Here is a 23200-nt window from a genome sequence, read left to right as displayed (position 1 = left end):
TCTTTTTTTTGTCAAAAAAAAACGATTCTTTTTTTTTGGTACATAACGATTCATTTTTTTTGACTAAAAATAAAGGATATTCATTCATTCAAACTGATAGAGTACATCCATGTAATACAAATTCAAATTTGCTAAAAACAAAAAGGATGAATCTGCAAACAAACTCACAGCATCCATGTTAATAGCATAAAACGGCAAATTACATAAGCCTACATATATGACTCAATGTTTTAAGAACCGGACCGGACCGGCCGGTTCGACCGGTTCAACCGTGAACCGAACACAGCACCGGTCCGGAAGAAAGGCCAAAACCGGTAGTCAGTGAAACCGGTAAAAAACCGTTTTGAACCGGAGTGAACCGGTGGGAACCGTCGAAACCGGTGAACCGGTCACGGTTCTAGAAAACCGGCCGGTTCTCAATCAGTTTTAAAAAAACGAATTTTTCATTTTTTTTTTTCTTTCTTTTTTCTGTTTTCATTTTTCTTTTCACTGGAAACGCTAAACATGGAACTGAAACATTTTCTATGTTTTTTTTTTATTTATTTCAGTTTCAAACAAATACTCACTTTTTTTCATTTTTTCCATCGTTAGTAAGTATTAACTTTTCCTGTGTAAAAAAAATGTACCGGTAACTTTTCCATTTTCTTCCAAGTTTTTCATGAACAAAGAGGGAAGTTTATTTATGGAACACAAGGAATGAAGAAGAAGAAGAAGAAGAAGAAGAAGAAGAAGAAGAAGAAGAAGAAGAAGAAGAAGAAGAAGAAGAAGAAGAAGAAGAAGAAGAAGAAGAAGAAATGAGAGGCACACAAGAAACAACAAAACAATAACAATGACATAACATGAATAAATCAAAAACTAGTAATCCATTTTTCTTGAAAAAAAAAAACATACGTGAAGAGAGAAGAGAACAGGGGGGAGGCGGCTGTGCATCTATTTTAATTTTTTAGGGTTTGTGTTACTAGTGTGTTATTATAATATATATATATATATATATATATAGAAGTAAATTTGGACCATAGAAAGTTAAAAGTTTAATTTTTAAAAAAGTCCAATGTGATTTATTTTTTTTAAGAAAAAAATCTTTAGATTTCCATATATAAAACAAGTACAAGATTTTTTATTTTTATTTTTTTATGGTAAAATAAGTTCAAACATCAAAATTATATGAATGGTTTAATGTAAACGGTTTAATAACGGTTGAACCGATCCGACCGGTTGAACTTTGAACCGGAGGTCACAACGGTTCGACCTCCGGTCCGGTTCTTAAAACATTGATATGACTATATTGAAGTGTCTGGAATGTCCATGCCCCCAGATCTGCAGCGTTGATGACACAAAAGTCGACATTGGATAGATTTGTACCTGATCGGATCTAATCCTTCAACCTGAAACAAATGAACACCGCAGAAAGACGGGAAAACAAAACACACCGCACAGAGACGGCACAACAGAATACACCGCACAAGGACGGGATAACAAATAACACAAAACCAAATAAATATGTGAAAAATCACACTTATTTAATAACGAGAAAGAAAAAACAATTTGGAGGGGTGATTTTAGGTCAAGATTTGACCTGAAATCACCCCTCTTTGATAAACTAAGAAGAAGAAAAAAGGTGACGGCTAGGGTTAGAACTTAGGAGATGAGAGAAAAAGAGATGCAAAGACAAGCACTTTAGGTACATAACGATTCATGTTCTCATGTATGTCATGTATTTTTATTTTATTTTTCAAAGGGATGTCATGTAAATAAATGTATCAAGTTTAATTTAAGTTTAACTATCAAGTTTAATTTAAGTTTAACTTAGAACAAGAACACGATGTTTTTTTATTAAGGAGTGTGAGCGGTTCAGATTTAGATCTATCAAAATAAAATATTATCCGATATAAAGATTAAAATAGTATGCAATTACGTTCACTTGGAATTTCTTTTGAAAAGGTCTCGTTAAATTGCTGTTTGGATTGTATTGATACATGTTTAAAATGTTAAGAAAATCTATTAGTACAAGAATTTAATTTATATGTATTGTCGGTGTAAAGTTATTTTACACATGCATCCAATAATATACCAACACATCCTTTATATATTAAAATAGAATACAGTGCTAACAACAATTAGCGCCTAAACGTTTTCAACATATCCCGCCTAAATTCCCTTCACACATCCTTGATATTCTCAATTTTCACTAATTAATAGTATAATAATAATAATAATAATAATAATAATAATAATAATAATAATAATAATAATAATAACTACTATGTCAAAATAATAACTACTATTCAGTTTCCATTCACCTTCATCGTAAAAAAAACTTCCTCTCTTCCCAAGATACTACATTATTATTACTTTGTAATTATATTTCATCATAAATGGTGACGTTTCTTCTTCTTGAGAACCCTTTTTTTCCCTCTCCTCCATTTTGCAAACAAACAACTCTGCTTTTTTCCTCCATTTTTGTTCTACATCATCATACATGGGATTTTTTTGGACATTTTTTACATTATCATATACATGTGTAGCAAGTTGAAATTTTATTCGCTATTAGAATCCACTATTTATTTTTGAAAGAATTCTTTATGGATGGGTTGAATTTTTTTGGGGTCTTTCTTTTTTGACAGCGCTATGTCTCTCCATTTTCTATTTTTATCTCTTCCACATGAATTTCTTCTCTCTATTTTTATTCTTCAAATTTCTTTTTCTTTCATTCATGTTGCCTGGTATAACAAGTCTATACGCATAACCAATGTGACTGTATTTTGAGATGGAAATGGTGCAAGCAATTTATAATGGTAATTGGTATGTTGATGCTTAGATAATGGTAATTGGTATGTTGATGCATCATTTATGCACTATGATAAATATTTAATTGTATTATACATTTTTGTTTTGAGTGTGGTTCTTTTTTGTACATCTATTTTATTGTATTGAAGATAAAGTTCATGTGTACCAACGGTGTAAAATAATTAATTAAACTCACATTATTGGATGCACGTGTAAAATAATTAATTAAACTCGCATTATTGGATGCATCTGTAAAATAACTTTACATCGATGGTGCACAATAATTAAACTCGCATTATTGGATGATGCATGTGTAAAATAACTTTACACCGACGGTGTAAAATAATTAATTAAACTCACATTATTGGATGATGCATGTGTAAAATAACTTTACACCGACGGTGTAAAATAATTAATGCATGTGTAAAATAACTTTACACCGACGGTGTAAACTCACATTATTGGATGGTGCATGTGTAAAATAACTTTACACCGACGGTGTAAAATAACTTTACACTTACGGTGTAAAATAATTAATGCATGTGTAAAATAACTTTACACCGACGGTGTAAAATAATTAATGCATGTGTAAATAACTTTACGCCGACGGTGTAAAATAATTAATTAAACTCACATTATTGAATGATGCATGTGTAAAATAACTTTACACCGACGGTGTAAAATAACTTTACACTGACGGTGTAAAATAATTAATGCATGTGTAAAATAACTTTACACCGACGGTGTAAAATAATTAATTAAACTCAAATTATTGGATGATGCATGTGTAAAAACTTTACACCGACGGTGTAAAATAATTAATGCATGTGTAAATAACTTTACACCGACGGTGTAAAATAATTAATGCATGTGTAAAATAACTTTACACCGACGGTGTAAAATAATTAATTAAACTCACATTATTGGATGATGCATGTGTAAAATAACTTTACACCGACGGTGTAAAATAATTTTACACCGACGGTGTAAAATAATTAATTAAACTCACATTATTGGATGATGTGTGTAAAATAACTTTACACCGACGGTGTAAAATAATTAATTAAACTCACATTATTGGATGATGCATGTGTAAAATAATTAATGCATGTGTAAATAACTCTACACCGACGGTGTAAAATAATTAATGCATGTGTAAAATAACTTTACACCGACGGTGTAAAATAATTAATTAAACTCACATTATTGGATGATGCATGTGTAAAATAACTTTACACCGACGGTGTAAAATAACTTTACACTGACGGTGTAAAAACACCGACGGTGTAAAATAATTAATGCATGTGTAAAATAACTTTACACCGACGGTGTAAAATAATTAATTAAACTCACATTATTGGATGATGCATGTGTAAAATAACTTTACACCGACAGTATAAAATAATTAATTAAACTCACATTATTGGGATGAGAAATTTAATGGGATGAGAAACAATGTATGTATTCGTAGATTAGCTTTATACTTTGTGGTCTGATTTGTATTTGTAGAATGATGCAGGAAAATTGGCTGTTAAAATATTACATGGATTATGGAATCTTGCATTTTTTTTTGTTATTTGATTGATGTGCGGTTTCAATGGTATATGAATTAAAATTGAAGTGGTTTGGTAGCTGCTTATATATATATATATATATATATATATATATATATATATATATATATATATATGTAGTATATACTGTATATAGATTATTTTTCATATTAGTACTCTTCATGAATATTGAATTAGATCGATAATAACTAAAATCTAATTTCTATGAAAATAAAAAATTGTTTATTGCTTACTTTTGATAGTTGCACTGGCCAAATTTGATCGATAATAACCAAAACTTACCGTAGTATTTGAGTTTTAGTTGGTATCATGTCTTTGAAATTCTAAAGGAATATTCATGATGTTCTTGCAGCGACGTGTATTCTTCTTTTTCTTTTTTAGACAATTTTTTGATAATTTTCTCTCTTATACTTACATTATATTCTTATTTTCTCTCTTTCTTTATATCTCTCTATTATTTTTATCCAATTAATAAAAAAAGTTATCTCAAAATTATATAAAAAAGTTGTTCAAATAACAAATGTGTAGTTTGATGGTGTCTAATCTATTGTCTTTCTACTAAGTATCCCAAAAATTCTACTAGAGTTTATTGACATTAAATTACTAATGTATGAAGTTATGGAAGTGTGTTTAGATTACTATTCATGTTCTAGAATTTCACTTACTTTTTTCTCCTAATAAAGCTATCATATTTCTAGGCATGTTTTAATCAATTTATTGAGTTCTTCAGTGTTTGGAGTACTCCTTTTCTTATTTTTTTTCCCACTTATTGTATAAGTTTAACAATAGAATGCGAGACAGTTGAGGGAACACGGAAGGCAAGAGTCTATTTCACAAGGCAAAAAAATCAGCTTATAGCTTATGTCTTATAGTTAAAAACATGTTTGGTAATAATCTTTTTAAAAAGAGTCATCAACCATAAGCTATAAGCTATTAGCTAGCTTATCAGTCATCCGTTAATTTTGCCAAACAGAGCCTAAGAGAGAATGGTGATGAAATTTTCCGGCTATGTTTTGAGTTTGCTTTTAGAACATCTTCAATAGTAATACCACTTTGAGTTTCATACATTACTAACAAATGGTCTCTATAATGCTTATGCAACTCACAATGGTACAAAAATAAGCAACTCATACTTCTATTTTTTTATAAAAGTTATTTAAATTGACCCATCATATTAAATAAGGCAACATGTACCCAAAAAAAAAGTCAAATTTTAGGAAAAAACTAACAAAAAAATAAAATGACCAAAGATTAGAGACATATTAAATATGTTTAGGAGAAAACTTAGGTAAAATACCATCCATTCTTTTTGTCTGTTTTCCACTTAAAATTGACACATAAACAATTTTTTCATGTCAGTTTTTAATAAATTAACACTAAAAATGGAAACATAGGATGCGGGGTAAAAAAATTGTTGATGTGTCAAATTTTAAGTCTTATACAATATATATTTAAATTTTTACATAATTATTTACTTTATTTTTTTTGACACTTACATAATTATTTACTTAAAAAATATTTTATTCTTCTTCATAGTCATTTTTTTAAGAAAATTATTGTAATATATAACTCCTCCAAAATTCGTCCGTGCATCGCACGGGTAGAAGAACTAGTTATGTATGGTGTTTAAAAACATATGATGTGTCATATTAATTAAATGATGTGGCAAGATATCATTGGATGAATGCGTAAAAAAACTTTACACCGACAATATATACAAATTAAACTCTTATTAAAAATACAATCTATTATTCCACAAATTTTAGTTCAATTGGTAAAAAAATTTGAAATTGTTAAGTCGGATATGCCACACCCTTTATTATTTATTTTTAAATTTCATATGACTTCCCTTAAAAGACAAAAAAAAGAACTTGTTATACAGACCCATTAACTTGTTATACAGACCTTTGTGTCAAACAAAAAAAAAACTTGTATATACGGTGCTTGGTCCTATTTTTTTAAGACTTAATCTTTTAATTTAAATTTGTTTGGTAAAATATTTTTATAATTTTTTTTGATATTTTAATACAAATTTATGATAAATAATAGGCTTATGAAACTCGTGTTTTTTAATAAAAGAATATTATATTACGTAGAGACTTGAATTAGTTTATTTTATTTTAAATCTGCACGCCTTTAAATAGGCTTATAATAGAAATCCTAGTTAAAATAGGTTAATAATTAACTTATCATACATTCACTATCATCTAAATTTTAAAAGATAATTAACCTAATAATAGAAAACTTAAAAAAAGATAATAACAACTTAAAAAACGATAATAGCAACTAATAATAACAAGTTAAAAAATATAATTATCAGTCCTTATGAGATTAACTCAGTTGGTAGGGACATCACACATATTATGCAAGAGTCGGGGTTTGAACCTCGAACAATCCACTTATTCACCTTTAGACTATGATTGGATTGATGTAATATAATAAAATGGAGTGAAGCGGAATAGAGTGAAGTGGAATGTGATTTAGCGGAATGAAATAAATCTTTCATTCCATTGTTTGAATATTTTAAAAAGAAGAAAAATTGAAGGTAAGTGGTGGTTAGAGATGAAATCCATTCAATTATTATTTTTCAAATTCAAACAGTGGAACATTATTCTATTCCATCCATTTCCATTTCATTCCATCTTATTCCATCAATCTAAAAATAGCTTTGAGGTGGAATTTATAGCCGCTAGGCTACTAGACAAAAAATAATTAATTATCATAATTTGTTTACATCACTTATATTGTGTTTTCTTCATTAAAAAAAAATTGTGTTGCCCCTACTTCTTCCTAAAATCTACTTTTTCAAGACGCTACAACTTGACCCTACTTTTTCAAGACTTAAAAGCTATTCCCTCTGTCTCATATTATAAGCAAAAAAACTCATTTTTTCATGTCCCAAATTATAAGCAAAAAAAACTAATTATTATTATTTTCAAGATAAACTTTTACTTAATTTAATCTCTCTCATTTTTTTCTCATAATCAATAATCAATAAAAACTGTTTTTACATCTTCCAGTGAAACTGATTTCAACAAACACACAAAAAGTCAACCTTGAAATTATCATATTTTACTTTTCTTAATAAGTGTGAAAATATTTTTTTTTTGCCTATATTATGGGACGGAGGGAGTACTTTAAAATAAATTTGAATATAAAAACTTTAAATTTAACGTTTTTAAGGAACACATTTAAAAGGCTTAAATATCAACATCAGCAAAAAAAAATCTACTCAACACCGCCAAATCATCATAAATTTCACATGTTAGCAAAAAATCTAGTTCAAAGACAATTTTAAAAGTTTTGAGATTTTGCAGGGACTAAAATTAATATTTTTTTTTTTTTACAGAAATCAAAATCAAAACGAGACATATTTGCAAGGGACCAAAACCACCTTTAAGTCAATTTATAATAATGGAATTTGGCTATAAATGTATAATTGGAAAATTATAATTATTAAAAATATATAAAAATAAAAATACTAGTAGATGGTATAAATATATAATTGGTAAATATAAGTTTGGCAAATTCTTAAACACATTTGTATATAAGTATATATGTGGAAAAGTATTAATTTGAAAAATATTAATTCTCAAATTTGTATTAAATATAAAAATTACGTAATTATTTAAATTTTAACTGGGAGATAACTTTATTTGTTCACTATGTACCAAAAAAAAACTTTATTTGTTCACAAATTAAATGACATGTAAATTGTCAAAGAGTTGCAATGGTTGGTGAAAATGTTTTTAATGATTTCTTTTCTTGACAAGATTTAATTATTGGTTGTAAACACACATTTTGCCTATAAAATAAAGGCATTGTATACCAAAGAAATTAAATCAAAATCATATACACAAAACCAATTACTTTTCTACTTCTACTTCATCCTTGTGATAAACATTTGATCACTCAACTCATTCATGGAGTCTTATTCATTTGACTTAAATGTGACTCCAAATCTTGAGTCAATCCAATCGGTTTTACCCGACCCTTCTTTGAATAGTTGCTTCTCTATTTTTTTACATTACAACCATTTAACTATTTCGGCCACGGCCAATGACCCGAAAAACCTCACATTTAATTATCAAACACCCATCCATGGCAACTTCACGATTCCTCATGAAATATTATGTAATTATAATATACACCCGGTCATTGATGAATATGATCACATCCCTCGTTTTTTGTACGACACCTTCCGACCTGTGCCTAATGCCATATTAGACAAGGTTCTATGTCAAATGGCTGATTGTGCTAGAGGAATGGTTGCACTTAACATTGAAGGAAGTGGAATGTTGAAGATGAATGTGTTGCTTCGAGTTGTCACTACACTTGAGGTGGAAGAAGATCAATCTGGTCGATTTCAAGAAAATGTGGGATTTTCAATGCAATCGTATGTTAAAGCTATGTCATCAAATTTTAAGGGACCATGTTCAATTTGTGTTGAGGAGTTCTGCAGCGGATCACACTCAGAACTATTTTATACAAGATGCTCTCATATTTTTCATAAAAATTGTATTGCCAAGTGGATTTATGGATGCATTAAGCGTTCATCTCCTTACTCTTGCCCGATGTGTCGTCGTCAAATATTATGAAAAGTGAAGGGACAATATGCATGTTTTTGTACAAGTAAACTAGTTGTTTAATGGTCAATAACTATGCATCAAATATGAAAAATTGGATTTGTACCAATAAAAATAAGTTAGATGCGTACATCTATATGGATGGAAAAATTATTATTATTGTATTTTTCGGACAAAATATTTCATAGTGTATTATCAAGTGAATTTATGGATGATTTAATTCATCATTCATCTCCTTATTCTTATTAGTTTTGTCGATGTGAGATACTTGCTCAACTTCTCATTTTGTGAGGGTAGTTGGAATTATATTTTTGTTATCTTAACTTATATTTTTGGTCTCCATCTATCTGAATGAAATTTCACAATATCGTTGTTGCTGTCAATACAAACATATAAAAAAATTATAGGGGTTCATGGATGATCAAAATTAACATCTCACTAAAATTCAAAGGTTTATTAAACACTTATGTTCATTTAAACACTTGGGCATAATCTTTAGTGCGTTTGCAAGTTCTCTCTAACAAATTGTTAAAATATGATTATGAACATGGACTTCGTTTTGCTATGACAACAAACTATGAAGCTTTTAAAATTTGACTGCCTGATTTTTCAATTAAATACTAAGTTGGTATGGAAAAAAGTTGATATGGTTTAGAGTATCAATGAGTTAAAATAAAATAAAATCAATTAATCATGAAAAAAAAGACTTTGAAAATATGATTATAATTAATTGAAACAACGTTGAAAACATTCAAATGAATTAATGACACACGAATTCTAATGAACGAATGTTATAAGGGAATTGACTAGGGAAGAAGGTGAGTGTGGTACTTTAGAGTACCAATGCGTCATAATTAAAAAAAATTCACTAATTAGTCCAAAAAATATATCTTGGAAATATGATCATAGTTAATGTAACTAACGTTGGAAACATACAAATGAATCTATGACGTACAATTTCTAATGAATGAATGTCAAAAGGAAATTGATGAAAAAAGAAAGGAGAATGTTAACATGTGCACCAAAGGCACGTGTTAAGAAGATAAATGTGGTAAACATTAAATGTTAAGTTGTGAATTCAACTCTTTAAACATTAAATATTTTGTATCATTAAATGCTATATTTCTACTTTTAGGTAGCTTAACATGTGTCCTTGGTGCACATGTTAACATGACCCAAAAAGAAAATAGGTAGGGTTTAGAGTACCAATGCGTTAGAATTAAATGAAATTCAAACCCACTTGGGTTGGTGCATTGATATTGGTTTGGGACCTGGAGTGTGCTCCTCTTGAGGTCCGAGGTTCGATTCTCTCTGGTGCTAATTTGGGTGGGCTAATTTAGCTTATTCAAAAAAAAAAAATTAAATGAAATTCATTAATTAGGCGAAAAACATCTAGGAAATTTGATCATAATTAATATAAGCAACATCACCAATCGTTAGATGGTGCAGTGGTGATTGACGTTGAACTTGGTAGGAAAGACTACAGTTCTATACCTTGCAACTAAGATTGGAAGGGGCTACAATCACTTGATACCAGAACTGACCCCAAAATCAGATTAGACTGGTGGTAAAAAAATGGAAACATACAAATGAATTGTTGACACACACATTTGACTTTTTTGGTACATTGAAAACTGAATGTATGTGTTCTATATTATAGACTACATACATCCATTTTGCAATGCACAAATTTGCTTATAAATGTAATTGGGGGGAGTAGAATTTAGAGTACTAATTAATACGTCAGAATTAAAAGAAATCCATTAATTAGTCAAAAAAAATTTGGGAAATATGATCATAATTATTATAAGCAGCGTTGGAAACATACAAATAAATTAATGACGCACAAATTCTGATGAATAATGTTAAAAAGAAATTAATGAAGGAAGAAAATAAGTAGGGTTTAGAGTTCCAATGTTGTTAGAAATAAATGAAATTCATTTTAATTAGGCGGAAGATATCTTGGAAATATGATCATAATTAATGTAAGTAACGTTGGAAACATACAAATGAATCAATGACACACATATTATGATGAGTGAATGTTAAAAGGAAATTGATTAGGGAAGAAAATGGGTAGAATTTTGAGTACTAATGCGTCATAATTAAGAAAACATACAAATGAATTAATGACGCACATATTCTAACCGATGGATGATAAAAGAAAGTGGGTATGATTTAGAGTTAGGGTTGGGAATAGGCCAGGCGGCCTACAGGCGCCTTCGGCCTGGCCTGTGTAAGTCTGGCCTGACCTTACTTGTTTATTAAAAATGTCAGACTTAGGTTTTGAAAAAAGTCTGTTTATATAAATAGGTCAGGCTCATGCTTCTTAAAAAACCTACAAAGCCTAATAGGCCGGCCTGTTTATATTTAATTATTATTATTTATATTATTTTTTGCCAAATAAAAAATATATTATTATTTAATCATATTTGTTATTTTATTAACTTTTAATTATTGTGTCAATCATTTTATTAGTTTTTTCTTAATGTTGAAGAAATTATAAAAATTTAAATGTGAAATAGGCTTTTAAGGCATGTTTAGCCTATTTAAAAAGACTATATAGAGATATTTATGTAACACATGCTTTTAAATAGGCTACAAGGTCAGACCAGGTTTTAAAAAGGCTCATGCCAGACCAAAATAAATAACATTTGATAGGTCATAGGCCAGGCTCAGACCTGAAAAAAAATCGTAGGTCAGGCTTAGGGCTATCAAGGTCTGACCTGGCCTGTTCCCAACTCTATTTAGAGTAACAATAAATCATAATTAAAAGAAATCAATTAATTATGAAAAAAAAAAGGGGGACTCGCCCTCATGTGATACCAAATTAGGAGGGAAAATTAAGTGATTAGGGTGGTATTAGAACTGTTGGACTATCGTCTTGGTAAGTTTATCTCAATTGATAGAGATATGAGATATCATATTATATGAGCAACTACGTTGGGTTACCAGATACTCCCTCCGGTCCTTATTATAAGGAACAATTTGGAAAAAACACACATACCAAGAAACCTTATCTTTCTTAATAAAAATTCTAAAATTTTACAATCTATTCCAAAACTAACCTTGCTGTATTAATTTATCCTTAGGGAATATATCACTCTAATTAATGCATAACTTTGGAATGAATACAATTTAATAAGGGTAAAAATGGAATTGTAAGAATAAATTTAATGATTGTTTCTTATAAAAAGGACCAAATTTTTTTTCCAAATTGTTCCTTATAAAAAGGACCGGAGGGAGTATTTTCATTGTTTCAAATATTGCTTACAAACTGTTCGACGCAATGTGTGACTGAATCATTTGTTACAGAAATCAATCAATGAATGAATGATCCCTTTCTTTCAAACCCATTTTTGTTGTACTTTACACTTTAAATATTGTTTCTTTCATTTCATGTGCCTAAAAATATTGTTTTCTTTACCTATCATCCCTTTTTATTATAATCATAATATCATGATTGTTTATAATATGAGCTAAAGTCTGTTCTGTGCTCGTTCATGAATGTTTATACTACTAAAATTCCTACGACAGAAAACGATAAACTTATGTGCTTTTTGTGTTACAATGTGGGAGGTTATGTCAAAATTTAGTTGAAAGTAGGGAAGAAATTATTCTGCCACATGTTTTTTGGGTTTCTCTTCCCTCACAATTGATTTTTCTTTCACTCCATTCTTTTTTTGAGAGCTTTGTTTAATAAAACATAGATGTCTTTATGCTAGCTGTTAGTGCCTTCTTTTTCTTTCGTTGTATAACTTAAGATAATAAGACGTGTTGGATTTGAGTACTTTTGTCGGATCAGAAACCTAAGAGGTGTACCTTTCTTCCCTCAAAATTTCAAAAAAAGAATCCAATGCGTCGTTGACTTGTACATGTCCATTTCATGAAAGACCTGAAATAACATTCACTCTTTCAATCTTTCAAGCATTAGTTGACTTGTACATGTCCATTTCATGAAAGACCTGACCTATTAGAAAATTAAGATATTGGGTACAGTTTTCATGTTTTGAATTTGATGGCTGCTGGCCCGGTTTCTAGGTGCTGCTGTTTATTGATTTTGGAAATTTTGAGTTTGAAATTGAATGGTAACTAGAGTTGTAAATCCATGGCAAAGTAGTAAAATTTTGCTAAATATACATCATTTTTTGTGTAATGGTTAAATTTTCCATAAATTTACTTATGTTGTTCTTGGGTTATATCCTAGGGTTTAACCTCGATGTGGCGCAGAAGCAGAGAAGGTTTCAGCCGTCTCCGGCGGTTCTCAACCGCAGTGCGACGACACTTGGAAGATGAAGGTGACTGGCTCTATGCCTCAGAGTGGTGGGGTTCTGCTTCTGACAAAGGTAAAACTGTTCTCCGATCAACTTCTGGCAAGGGAAATGGCGTCGTTTCAGTCACTGCACATCCATCCTCCAGACCCAATAGAATGGAATGGTCAAAAATGGAAAGATGGTTGCAGCAGAGGTGTGAGGAAGTGCATCCTGGATATGGGAGTGAAGGGAATCTGAGGGTTCTTGGATATCAATGGCGGGCGCTGCGTTTCAATGATGTTACTCGCCAGAGCACGACAAAAGTAAAGCTTCCTTGCAGAGAAAACAAGCCGGAACTTGTCTATCTTATGCAGCAACCACATTGCTTAGCTGCTCCGTATCTGAAGAGTATGGTTTCTGCTGGGTTGACTGCCGTAGCCTCATGTAATTTTGATATTATTAGCACATTGCAAGGAAAGAAAAATATGCGTATTTTATGCATTGGTCATGGTGGGGGAAGCTTGCCACTTTTTTTGGCAAGTAAAATCCAAGGTGCCATTGTTGACGTAGTTGAAATTGATCCCCTTGTTATCTCAGCATCGATTCGTGCAATGGGGTTCCCGGCTTTTTCACTCATGACAAAATCAGGTCACAGGGCTATTGCGAAACCGGATATCATTGATGAAGTTATGGAAAGGCATCCACGAGAGGATTTGCCTTCATGAAGCAGATGCTGAGGAATTTATAACTAATAATACAAATCTATATGATATGATCTTTGTTGATGCTTATGATGGTAATGATGTATTTCCCCACAAGTTATGGAACCCTGATTCGCCATTCCTAAAATCTCTTAAAACTTGTCTTCATCCCAAACATGGTACTGTAAACTGCTGTGGTGAACCTGCATTCCGACTCTGATGTATTGAACCATGATGGATCAGTTCCATCTGAGTCTGAGCAAATTCTACCAATGGGAAAGTATGTATCTCAAGTTTGCCGAGCATACAAAGACACACTTTTAGAAACCAGAAGCTCTTGTGAAGAGAAAACAGGTTCTGGCATTGCTTTTACTGTTCAAGTTCCTTGGACGTGTAATACGTCCCTAGTTGTGTGTAGAGGCTTTGGTAGAGATAACCAATATATGAATCGGAATTTGGTTGTAAACACTCTCACATCCAAATCCCTTGAACTGGAACATGTTATGGACTTGCCATTCTCATGTTTGGAATACATAAAAGGAGGTTTTATTCTTGTTGAATAGTTTGTTTTCCAGAATATCTATGTAATGTTTTTTTTAGACAACATAGTTCTTGAGACTCTTCCGTTTTTATTTTATGAATAAGACTTGTTTTTTTTTTTTTTATAATAATAATAAGACTTGTTATTTGATATATCAGTGCATAGTTCATTATTATGATTAAGTGTCAGTTATTGATGAATATTATTTGGCTAAAAGAAGATAGTATAGTTTTGGTATATTCCTCACAAATTTTCCGGTTACATATATTTCAAATCTAATATAATTATCTTATTTTTTGGATCGATATCTATAAAAAAGATATAACAAGATTACTTATTGGGTGATTCTTTTTAGATTTTATTTTATCTTTTCATCAAATCTTATTAGATTTATTAGCCTATTTTTTCTTGATAATTAAGTATTACCGTTACAACTTCTACCTATAAAAACAATGTATACTAAACAAATTAAACCAAACTCAAACAAAAAACCAATTACTTTTCCACTTCTACTTCATATTTGCCATAAACTTTTCATCACTCATTCAATGGAATCCTTCTCCTTCAAGTTAAGAGTGAGTCCAATCTTTAAACCCATCTTACCAAACACTCCTTCTTTGAATGGTTACCTCACCATTCGTTTTCGTTATAACCACTTAACTATTTCTTCTACATCTAATAACCCAAAAAAACCTATCTTTAATCACACAAAACCTATCGACGCCAACTTCTTGATTCCTTGTGAAGTCTTATGCAATTATAATAGACACACAATCATGGATTCCATTGATATCACTCGCTTTTTGATCGACACCTTTCATGATGTGCCTTATTACGTATTACCTGAAGTTCTACATCAAATGGGAGATTCGGCTAGAAACATGGTTGCACTCAACACCGAAGGATGTGGAATGTTGCATATGAATGTGTTGCTTCAGATTGTTACTAGAGTCGATCAATTTGATCTTAATTGTATTGGTCGACAAAATATGGGATTTTCACCGAGATTGGATGTTGAAACTACTACCTTAAAGTCTACGGATCAATGTTCAATTTGTGTGGAAGAATTTTGCAAAGGATTCCGTAAAGAATGTCTTATCAAGTAGATCGATCAATGCATCAATCGTTCGTCTTCTTATTCTTGTCCGTTGTGTCGGCGTGAGGTATTATGAATAAAGAAGGAGCGATATGAACTTCCTAAAGTACAATAGTTTTCGTTTTTTGTACAATTACATTAGTTGTTTAATGGTTTAAGTATGCATCTGATATGAAAAATTGTATTTTAGAAGTTTTATTATTGTGGTTCCCAAACAAAATATATCTATGTTTTTAACACTGTTACTTTTTTCTGTGAATAACAAATCGCCATCTATAAGAATATACAATAATGATAAGAAATTTTTTAAAGATATTTTGAACATAATTAAGTCATACAATTGTCATGAAGGGAATGTTGAAAACATTAACAAGCTAATTCAATGAAAGGGATCGGATGCCATGTAAATGTATCAAAGTTTAAGTTTAACTTGTAACATGAACACAACGTTCTAACGTTCTCTTCTTTTGTCCAAAAAAAAAAAAAAATGTTCTCTTTTTTTAGGAGTATGAACGGTTCAGATTAGATCTATTTTAAAATATAATATTATCCGATATAAAGATTAAAATAGTATGCAATTTCGTTCAGTTGGAATTTTTTTCTAAAAAGTCTGTTTTCATTAATTTGATGTTTGGATTATATTGATATGTGTTTAAATTGTTTTAAAAAAATCTATTTAGTAAAAATACAATCTATTAGTCCTGAAGTCCTAGCTCAATCGACAAAAAATGCTAGAATTGTTAGGCTGAACGTTATGATCGAAGTTCGAACTCTGAGTCTTTCACTTATGTGTGTGAGTTTATATGATGTTTATTTTTTTTTTTACAAATAATCAAATATCCACTTAATTTCATTTAACCATAAAAATGTTTATTTATTTTTAAACTTCATATGACTTACCTAAAATTTCATATGAGATTAAAAAAAAAATTAGTTTAGTCATTTCATTTATATACTAAAAAAAAGCAGAATTGTTCGCACCAAAATTGTTAAATTTTCATGATCAGGAGATCCTGCATTTAAATTCAACTGCAGGCTATCCATATGCGTCTTTTTCGTTCATTTTATTTACACCAACCTCAACTTTTTCTCCTACATGCACACAATGCCGACCCTATCGTTGATGAGTTGGCATAGTAATGAGGCGGAGCACGGATGGATTTTGCCGTTCCCAAATTCAAATCCGTCCTAATTTTTAACGGGTATGAAAAGTAGAATCTCAAATCGAACGCAGGGTTCGAGTCCCCGTGGGTTTCAGGTATCTCTATTCCGCCTCACCTCTATATGAACTTGAGTTGAATTTTGGTATTTTTTATTAAAAAATGGGTAAAAGTCAAAAAAAATTGTTTTGTTAAATAATTTTTTTAAACAAAGAATATAAATAGAAAAACCAACTTTATTTAAAATCGCGTTAGTCGAGTAAAAACAATGAAAACGACACTGGCAAGTCGGAATGCTACGAAATTTTGTAGATTCGCTATATGTATTTTTATAGTACTCTATACAAAACATGGCGTGAAAATTTTATTCCTACGCCGTTGTGGCTGGGAAAAATTCAAACTCAATCAACTCGATTTTTTCCCGTCAAAATCGGGGAGGGTGGGTACCCGCGGATATGAGTTATGTTGTCATGCCTATTGATGAGTGCTTCTTCTTTCCTTCACTATAAAAAATTCGCTCATTAGCTATGAAGCACAAACTTCGACATGGATATCTGACACGACACAGACACGGCGACACTGCACTAATGTAAAAAATATATGACACTGACACCGCTACATACTCCATCCGTCCCAAAATATAAGCAAAAATGAGTTCAAAAAACTTGATGTATTTAGTTAAAGATTTAGACCAAATATATTCATTTTTGTTGACCATTTTTTGCTTATATGTTGGGAAAGATAGAGTATTTATAAAAGATCTAAATAGTATTCGACCTTTATTTATTCATCTACTATTGAAAAAGTTACAAATAATGTAATAAAAATATGTATGATGTGTGTCTAACGAGAGTAGAAGCAAAGAAAGAGCTGATTTTTTTCTTTCAGTTTCTATCAGTTTCCACGAAGAAATATGTAAATTTCCAGTTTCAATCGATTTTTTAATTTGCAGCAACATGTTTTCTCAATTTGCTCTTCAGCTATTGAACTCATGGTTCCTCAAACTAACATCACTTTACCTCAATTTCCGCTTGTGGCTGTTGCTTTAGCCACCGCTTCTGTCGTTCGTCGTTAAATTAAAGATTAAATATAATTTTTAAACTAATAATTCAATAATTAAAATTTTCGTTAATGTCTTCAAAGTACTCATACTTAGATTTATAAAGATTTTTTTATATGTTAGCCTTTTGTGTATTACTGCATTATATTTTGTCATTGAGAAAAGGAAAGTAGAGGTACAAATTGAATTTATTTATGAGATAATAGATATTTTTTATATATGTTAGCCTTTTGTGTAATAGATAAGTGAAGGAAGCTCTACCAGCGGTGCTGTCGTTGTGCCATGCAGTGGCGACTCCAGGATTGTTAGGGAGCCTGGACAAATTTTTGGAGGGAATTTTATCAACCCAAATTTCGAATATAGAAATATTTAAACTTTGTTTTTCAATATTTAATTTTGGAAGAAATTTTTAAACAAGAAATAACATGCAAGAGTATAGTCATGTTTCCAATATAATTAAGGCTCAACTAAATAAGAGACTACAATGAAAACTTAATCCACATCGACGTATATAATTATATTAAACTACTTATTTATACAATCAAAACAACTTAACAAATTTTAAAATTCAAAACACCATCAAGTCATCAAACAAAGATTATAGATTGAGAAGGTTTTAGGTTGTTAAAAATTAGAATTAATTGCATATTTGATCTGTTATGTTTATTTTAGGTTTCAATTTGGTCCCTTATTTTTTAAAAGTTTTAAGTTGGTCATTTTCCTCAAATTTTAGTTTAAATCGTCGACTTTTCTAATGAATTTGTGTACGTAGACCACTTAGGAGAGTACTATGTGAATGTTTTAGAAAAATTAACTCAAAATTTAACAAAAAGTTAGAAAAAATTAACTCAAAATTTAACGAAAACGACCAACTTATGTTGAGATCAATAACATAAGGAACCAACTTGAAACTTTTAAAAAATAAGGGACCAAATTGAAACCTAAAATAAACATTAGAGACTAAATATGTTTCGTACGGTACCTTTACGAAATGCGTTTCTTTCTTTTATTTTTATTTTTTCTTGTTTCTTATTATTACAAAAAAAAAAAAAAAAAGAGGCAGCCCAGGCATGTGCCGGGCTTGCCAGACGGCATAATCGCCACTGGTGCCATGCATGTTAAACTCCTGCCCTTGCCATGCAGTCACATCTCACACCATTACCGCCATTGATCTTAATTGATTTGGTTTGAGATGAATTTTTTATAAAAATAAAATTTGAATATTTTTTTGCAATAAAAAAGTTTAACTTATTGTATTATGAATCTTGGTCTTGCATAATTTTTTTATAGAAACTACAACATATCACTTTTTTCGTCGAAACCAAAAACAAAATTTGATAATTTTGTCAGGAGCAGAAAACATAATTAATCATATAAATTTATAAGACTTAAATATGACTTTGGTCCCTGCAAATATGTCTTGTTTGGATTTTGGTCCTTGTAAAAAAAATAGATTTTAGTTCTTGCAAAATTTCAAAAAATTTAAAATGGTCTCCGAGCTAGATTTTTTATTGACATGTCAAATTTCTGATAATTTGGCAGATGCTAAGTAGACTTCTTTTACTTTTCTTCGCACTTCTTTCTTCAACAAACAATAAACCTTAATTTTTCATTTACTCCTTTCTATTTTAAACGGATCAAATTCAATTTTTTTAATTAATTATGTTTTTATGAAAAAATGAAAATTTAATTTAAAACCTGAAATTTAAATGAAAATGTTATTAAAATATTAAATTCGGCAAAAGAAGTCTACTCAGCATCCAGTTCATGGACCATTTTAAAAGTTTTGAGATTTTGCAGTGACTAAAATCTATATTTGCAAGGGACCCAAACCATATTTAAGCCAATTTATAATTATGGAATTTGGCTATAAATGTATAAATGAAAAATTATAATTATTAAAAATATATAAAAATAAAAGTACTAGTACATTGTATAAATATATAATTGGTAAATATAAATTTGGCAAATTCTTAAAAACATTTGTATATAAGTATATATATGTGGAAAAGTATTAATTCGAAAAATATTAATTCTCAAATTTGTATTAAATATAAAAATTAATTATTTAAATGACATGTAAATTGTCAAAGAATTGCAATGACATGTAAATTGTCAAAGAGTTGCAATGGTTGGTAGAAATGTTTTTAATGATTTCTTTTCTTGACAAGATATAATTATTGGTTGTAAACACATTTTGCCTATAAAATAAAGGCAGTGTATACAAAAGATCAAAATCATATATACAAAACCAATTACTTTTCTACTTCTATTTCATACTTGTGCTAAACATTTGATCATTCAACTCATTCATGGAGTCTTATTTACTTGACTTAAGTGTGACTCCAAATCATGGGTCAATCCAATCGGTCTTACCAAACCCTTCTTTGAACAGTTGCTTCTCTATTTTTTTACATTACAACCATTTAACTATTTCTGCGACACCCAATGACCCAAAAAACCTTACATTTAATTATCAAACACCCATCCATGACAACTTCATGATTCCTCATGTAATATTATGTAATTATAATATACACCCTGTCGTCGATGGATATGATCACATCACTCGCTTTTTGTACGACACCTTTCGTCTTGTGCCTAATGCCATATTAGACGAGGTTCTATGTCAAATGGCCGATTGTGCTAGAAGAATGGTTGCAAGTAACATTGAAGGAACTGGAATGTTGAAATTGAATGTGTTACTTCGAGTTGTCACTACACTCGAGGTGGAAGAAGATCAATCTGGTCGATTTGGAGAAAATGTGGGGTTTTCAATGAATTCATATGTTAAAGCTATGTTATCAAATTTTAAGGGACCATGTTCAATTTGTGTTGAGGAGTTCTGCAGCGGATCGCACTCAGAACTCTTTTATACAAGATGCTCTCATATTTTTCATAAAAATTGTATTGCCAAGTGGATTTATGAATGCATTAAGCGTTCATCTCCTTATTCTTGCCCGATGTGTCGACGTCAAATAATATGAAAAGTGAAGGGGCAATATGTATGTTTTGGTACAAATAAACTAGTTGTTTAATGGTCATTAACTATGCATCAAATAATTGTTTCAAAAAAAAAAAAAAAAACTATGCATCAAATAAGAATAATTGTATTTGTACCAATAAAAAGAATTTAGATGCCTACATCTATTTGAATGGAAAAGTTATTATTATTATTATTATTATATATTCTGGACAAAATATTTCATAAAGAGTGTATTATCAAGTGAATTTATGGATGTATTCCTCATTCATCTCCTTATTCTTATTCTTGGAATTGCATTTCTGTTATATTAATTTATATTTTTTGGCCTCCATATTTGAATGAAATTTCACAGTATTATTGTTGTTGTCAATACAAAAATTTAAAAAATTTATAGGGGTTCATGGATGATCAAAATTTAATTAACATCTCACTAAAATTCAAAGGTTTATCAAACACACTTAAACACTTGTGCAACATCTTTAGTGCGTTTGCAAATTCTCTCTAACAAATTGTTAAAATATGATTATGAACATGGACTTCATTTTGCTATGACAGCAAACTATGAAGCTTTTAAAATCTCACATCCTGATTTTTCAATTAAATAAGTTGGTATGGAAAAATGTTGATATGGTTTAGGGTACCAATGAATTAGAATTAAATAAAATCAATTAATCAAGGGAAAAAAATACCTTAGAAATATGATTAAACTTAATTGAAGCATCGTTGAAAAATTCAAATGAATTAATGGCACACGAATTCTAATGAACGGATGTTATAAGGGAATTGACTAGGGAAGAAAGTGAGTGTGGTACTTTAGAGTACCAATGTGTCATAATTAAATAAAATTCAATAATTAGTCAAAAAAATATCTTGGAAATATATAATCACAATTAATGTAAGTAACGTTGGAAACATACAAATGAATTAATGAAGCAAAAATTCTAATTAATAAATGTCAAAAGGAAATTGATGAAGGAAGAAAATAGGTAGGGTTTAGAGTACGAGTGTGTTAGAATTTAATGAAATTCATTAATTAGGCGAAAAATGTCTTGGAAATTTGATTATAATTAATGTAAGAAACGTTATCAATTGTTAGTTGTTTCAGTGGTGATTAACGCTGAACTTAGTAGGGAGGGTCACGGTTCGATACCCCGCAACTAAGATCGGGAGGGGATTAAAACCACTTGATGCTAGAATTGACCCCTGAATCAGATTAAACTGGTGGTAAAAGCCAAAAAAAAAATGGAAACATACAAATGAATTGATGACATGCATATTATGATAAATGAATGTTAAAAGAAAATTGACCAAGGAAGAAAATGTGTACTCCTTCCAATCACAGTTATAAGCAAATTTGACTTTTCTGGTACATTAAAAAATGGATGTATGTGCTCTATATTATATAGACTACATACATCCATTTTGCAATGTATCACCAAAGTCAAATTTACTTATAAATGTGATTGGGGAATAGAATTTAGAGTACTAATGCGTCAGAATTAAAAGAAATCCATTAATTATAAAAAAATATCTTGGAAATATGATCATAATTGATATAAGCAACGTTGGAAACATACAAAAGAATTAATGACGCACAAATTCTAATGAATGAATGTTAAAAGGAAATTGATGAAGGAAGAAAATAGGTAGGGTTTAGAGTGCCAATGCGTTAGAATTAAATGAAATTAGTTTTAATTAGGTGAAAAATATCTTGGAAATATGATCATAATTAATGTAAGCAACGTTGAAAGCATACAAATGAATCGATGACGCACATATTATGATGAGTGAATTTTAAAAGGAAATTGATTAAGGAAGAAAATGGGTAGAATTTTGAGTACTAATGCGTCAGAATTAAAAGAAACATACAAATGAATTAATGATACCAGATTCTAACCAATGAATGATAAAAGAAATTTGATGATGAAATAAAGTGGGTTTTTTTTATAAGCAAAAAATATGAATTATAAGGAGTACAAAGTGTACTGTACTCGACCCTTACAATTCGATAACAATCTCCTTAAATGTTTTTTGGAAACAAGCTAAAGGATTATTACACCAATCAGTAAAAGATACATAAACATTAGCCCTATCCTTCCTATGAACCAAAACCAAGAAATGTAAACAATTTGATCCATCAAGGAAGACACATTTCCAACATCTCCTCCAAACACAATGTTGTTGCGCATACGCCAAAGACACCACGTCGTAGCAAGCCAAATAAGGTGACTAAACTTGGCTCTATGTTTTCCTTTCGCTAATTTTCCAAACATATTAAAAGTGGGTGTGATTTAGAGTACCAATGAATCATAATTAAAAAAAATCAATTAATTATGCAAAAAATGGAACTCGCCCTCATGATATAGGAGTACCAAATTAGGAGGGAAAATTAAGTGATTAAGGTGGGATTAGAATTGTTGGACCATCATCTTTATAAGTTTACTGTTTACCTCAAT

The 23200-nt window shown here is 30.1% G+C and overlaps 1 protein-coding gene and 1 pseudogene across 1 annotated transcript; both read left to right on the top strand.

Annotated features, from left to right (window-relative positions):
* Positions 1 to 13063: 13063 nt before the first annotated feature.
* LOC123914187 lies at positions 13064 to 14540 on the top strand (annotated as a pseudogene).
* A 678-nt stretch (positions 14541 to 15218) lies between these two features.
* On the top strand, positions 15219 to 15548 carry LOC123914572. Its single transcript, XM_045965773.1, has one exon. The coding sequence runs from the start codon at positions 15219 to 15221 to the stop codon at positions 15546 to 15548; it is 330 nt and encodes a 109-aa protein (XP_045821729.1).
* Positions 15549 to 23200: the final 7652 nt, after the last annotated feature.

Source organism: Trifolium pratense, linkage group LG3 (genome assembly GCF_020283565.1).
Source record: "Trifolium pratense cultivar HEN17-A07 linkage group LG3, ARS_RC_1.1, whole genome shotgun sequence".
NCBI lineage: Eukaryota > Viridiplantae > Streptophyta > Magnoliopsida > Fabales > Fabaceae > Trifolium > Trifolium pratense.
The sequence above is the reverse complement of the archived record's forward strand: the minus strand, read 5'-3'. Positions and strand labels throughout refer to the sequence as shown.

Excerpts from the sequence above, each read along its gene's own strand:
- LOC123914572 (XM_045965773.1), top strand. The coding sequence starts at position 15,219 with ATGGATTCCATTGATATCACTCGCTTTTTGATCGACACCTTTCATGAT.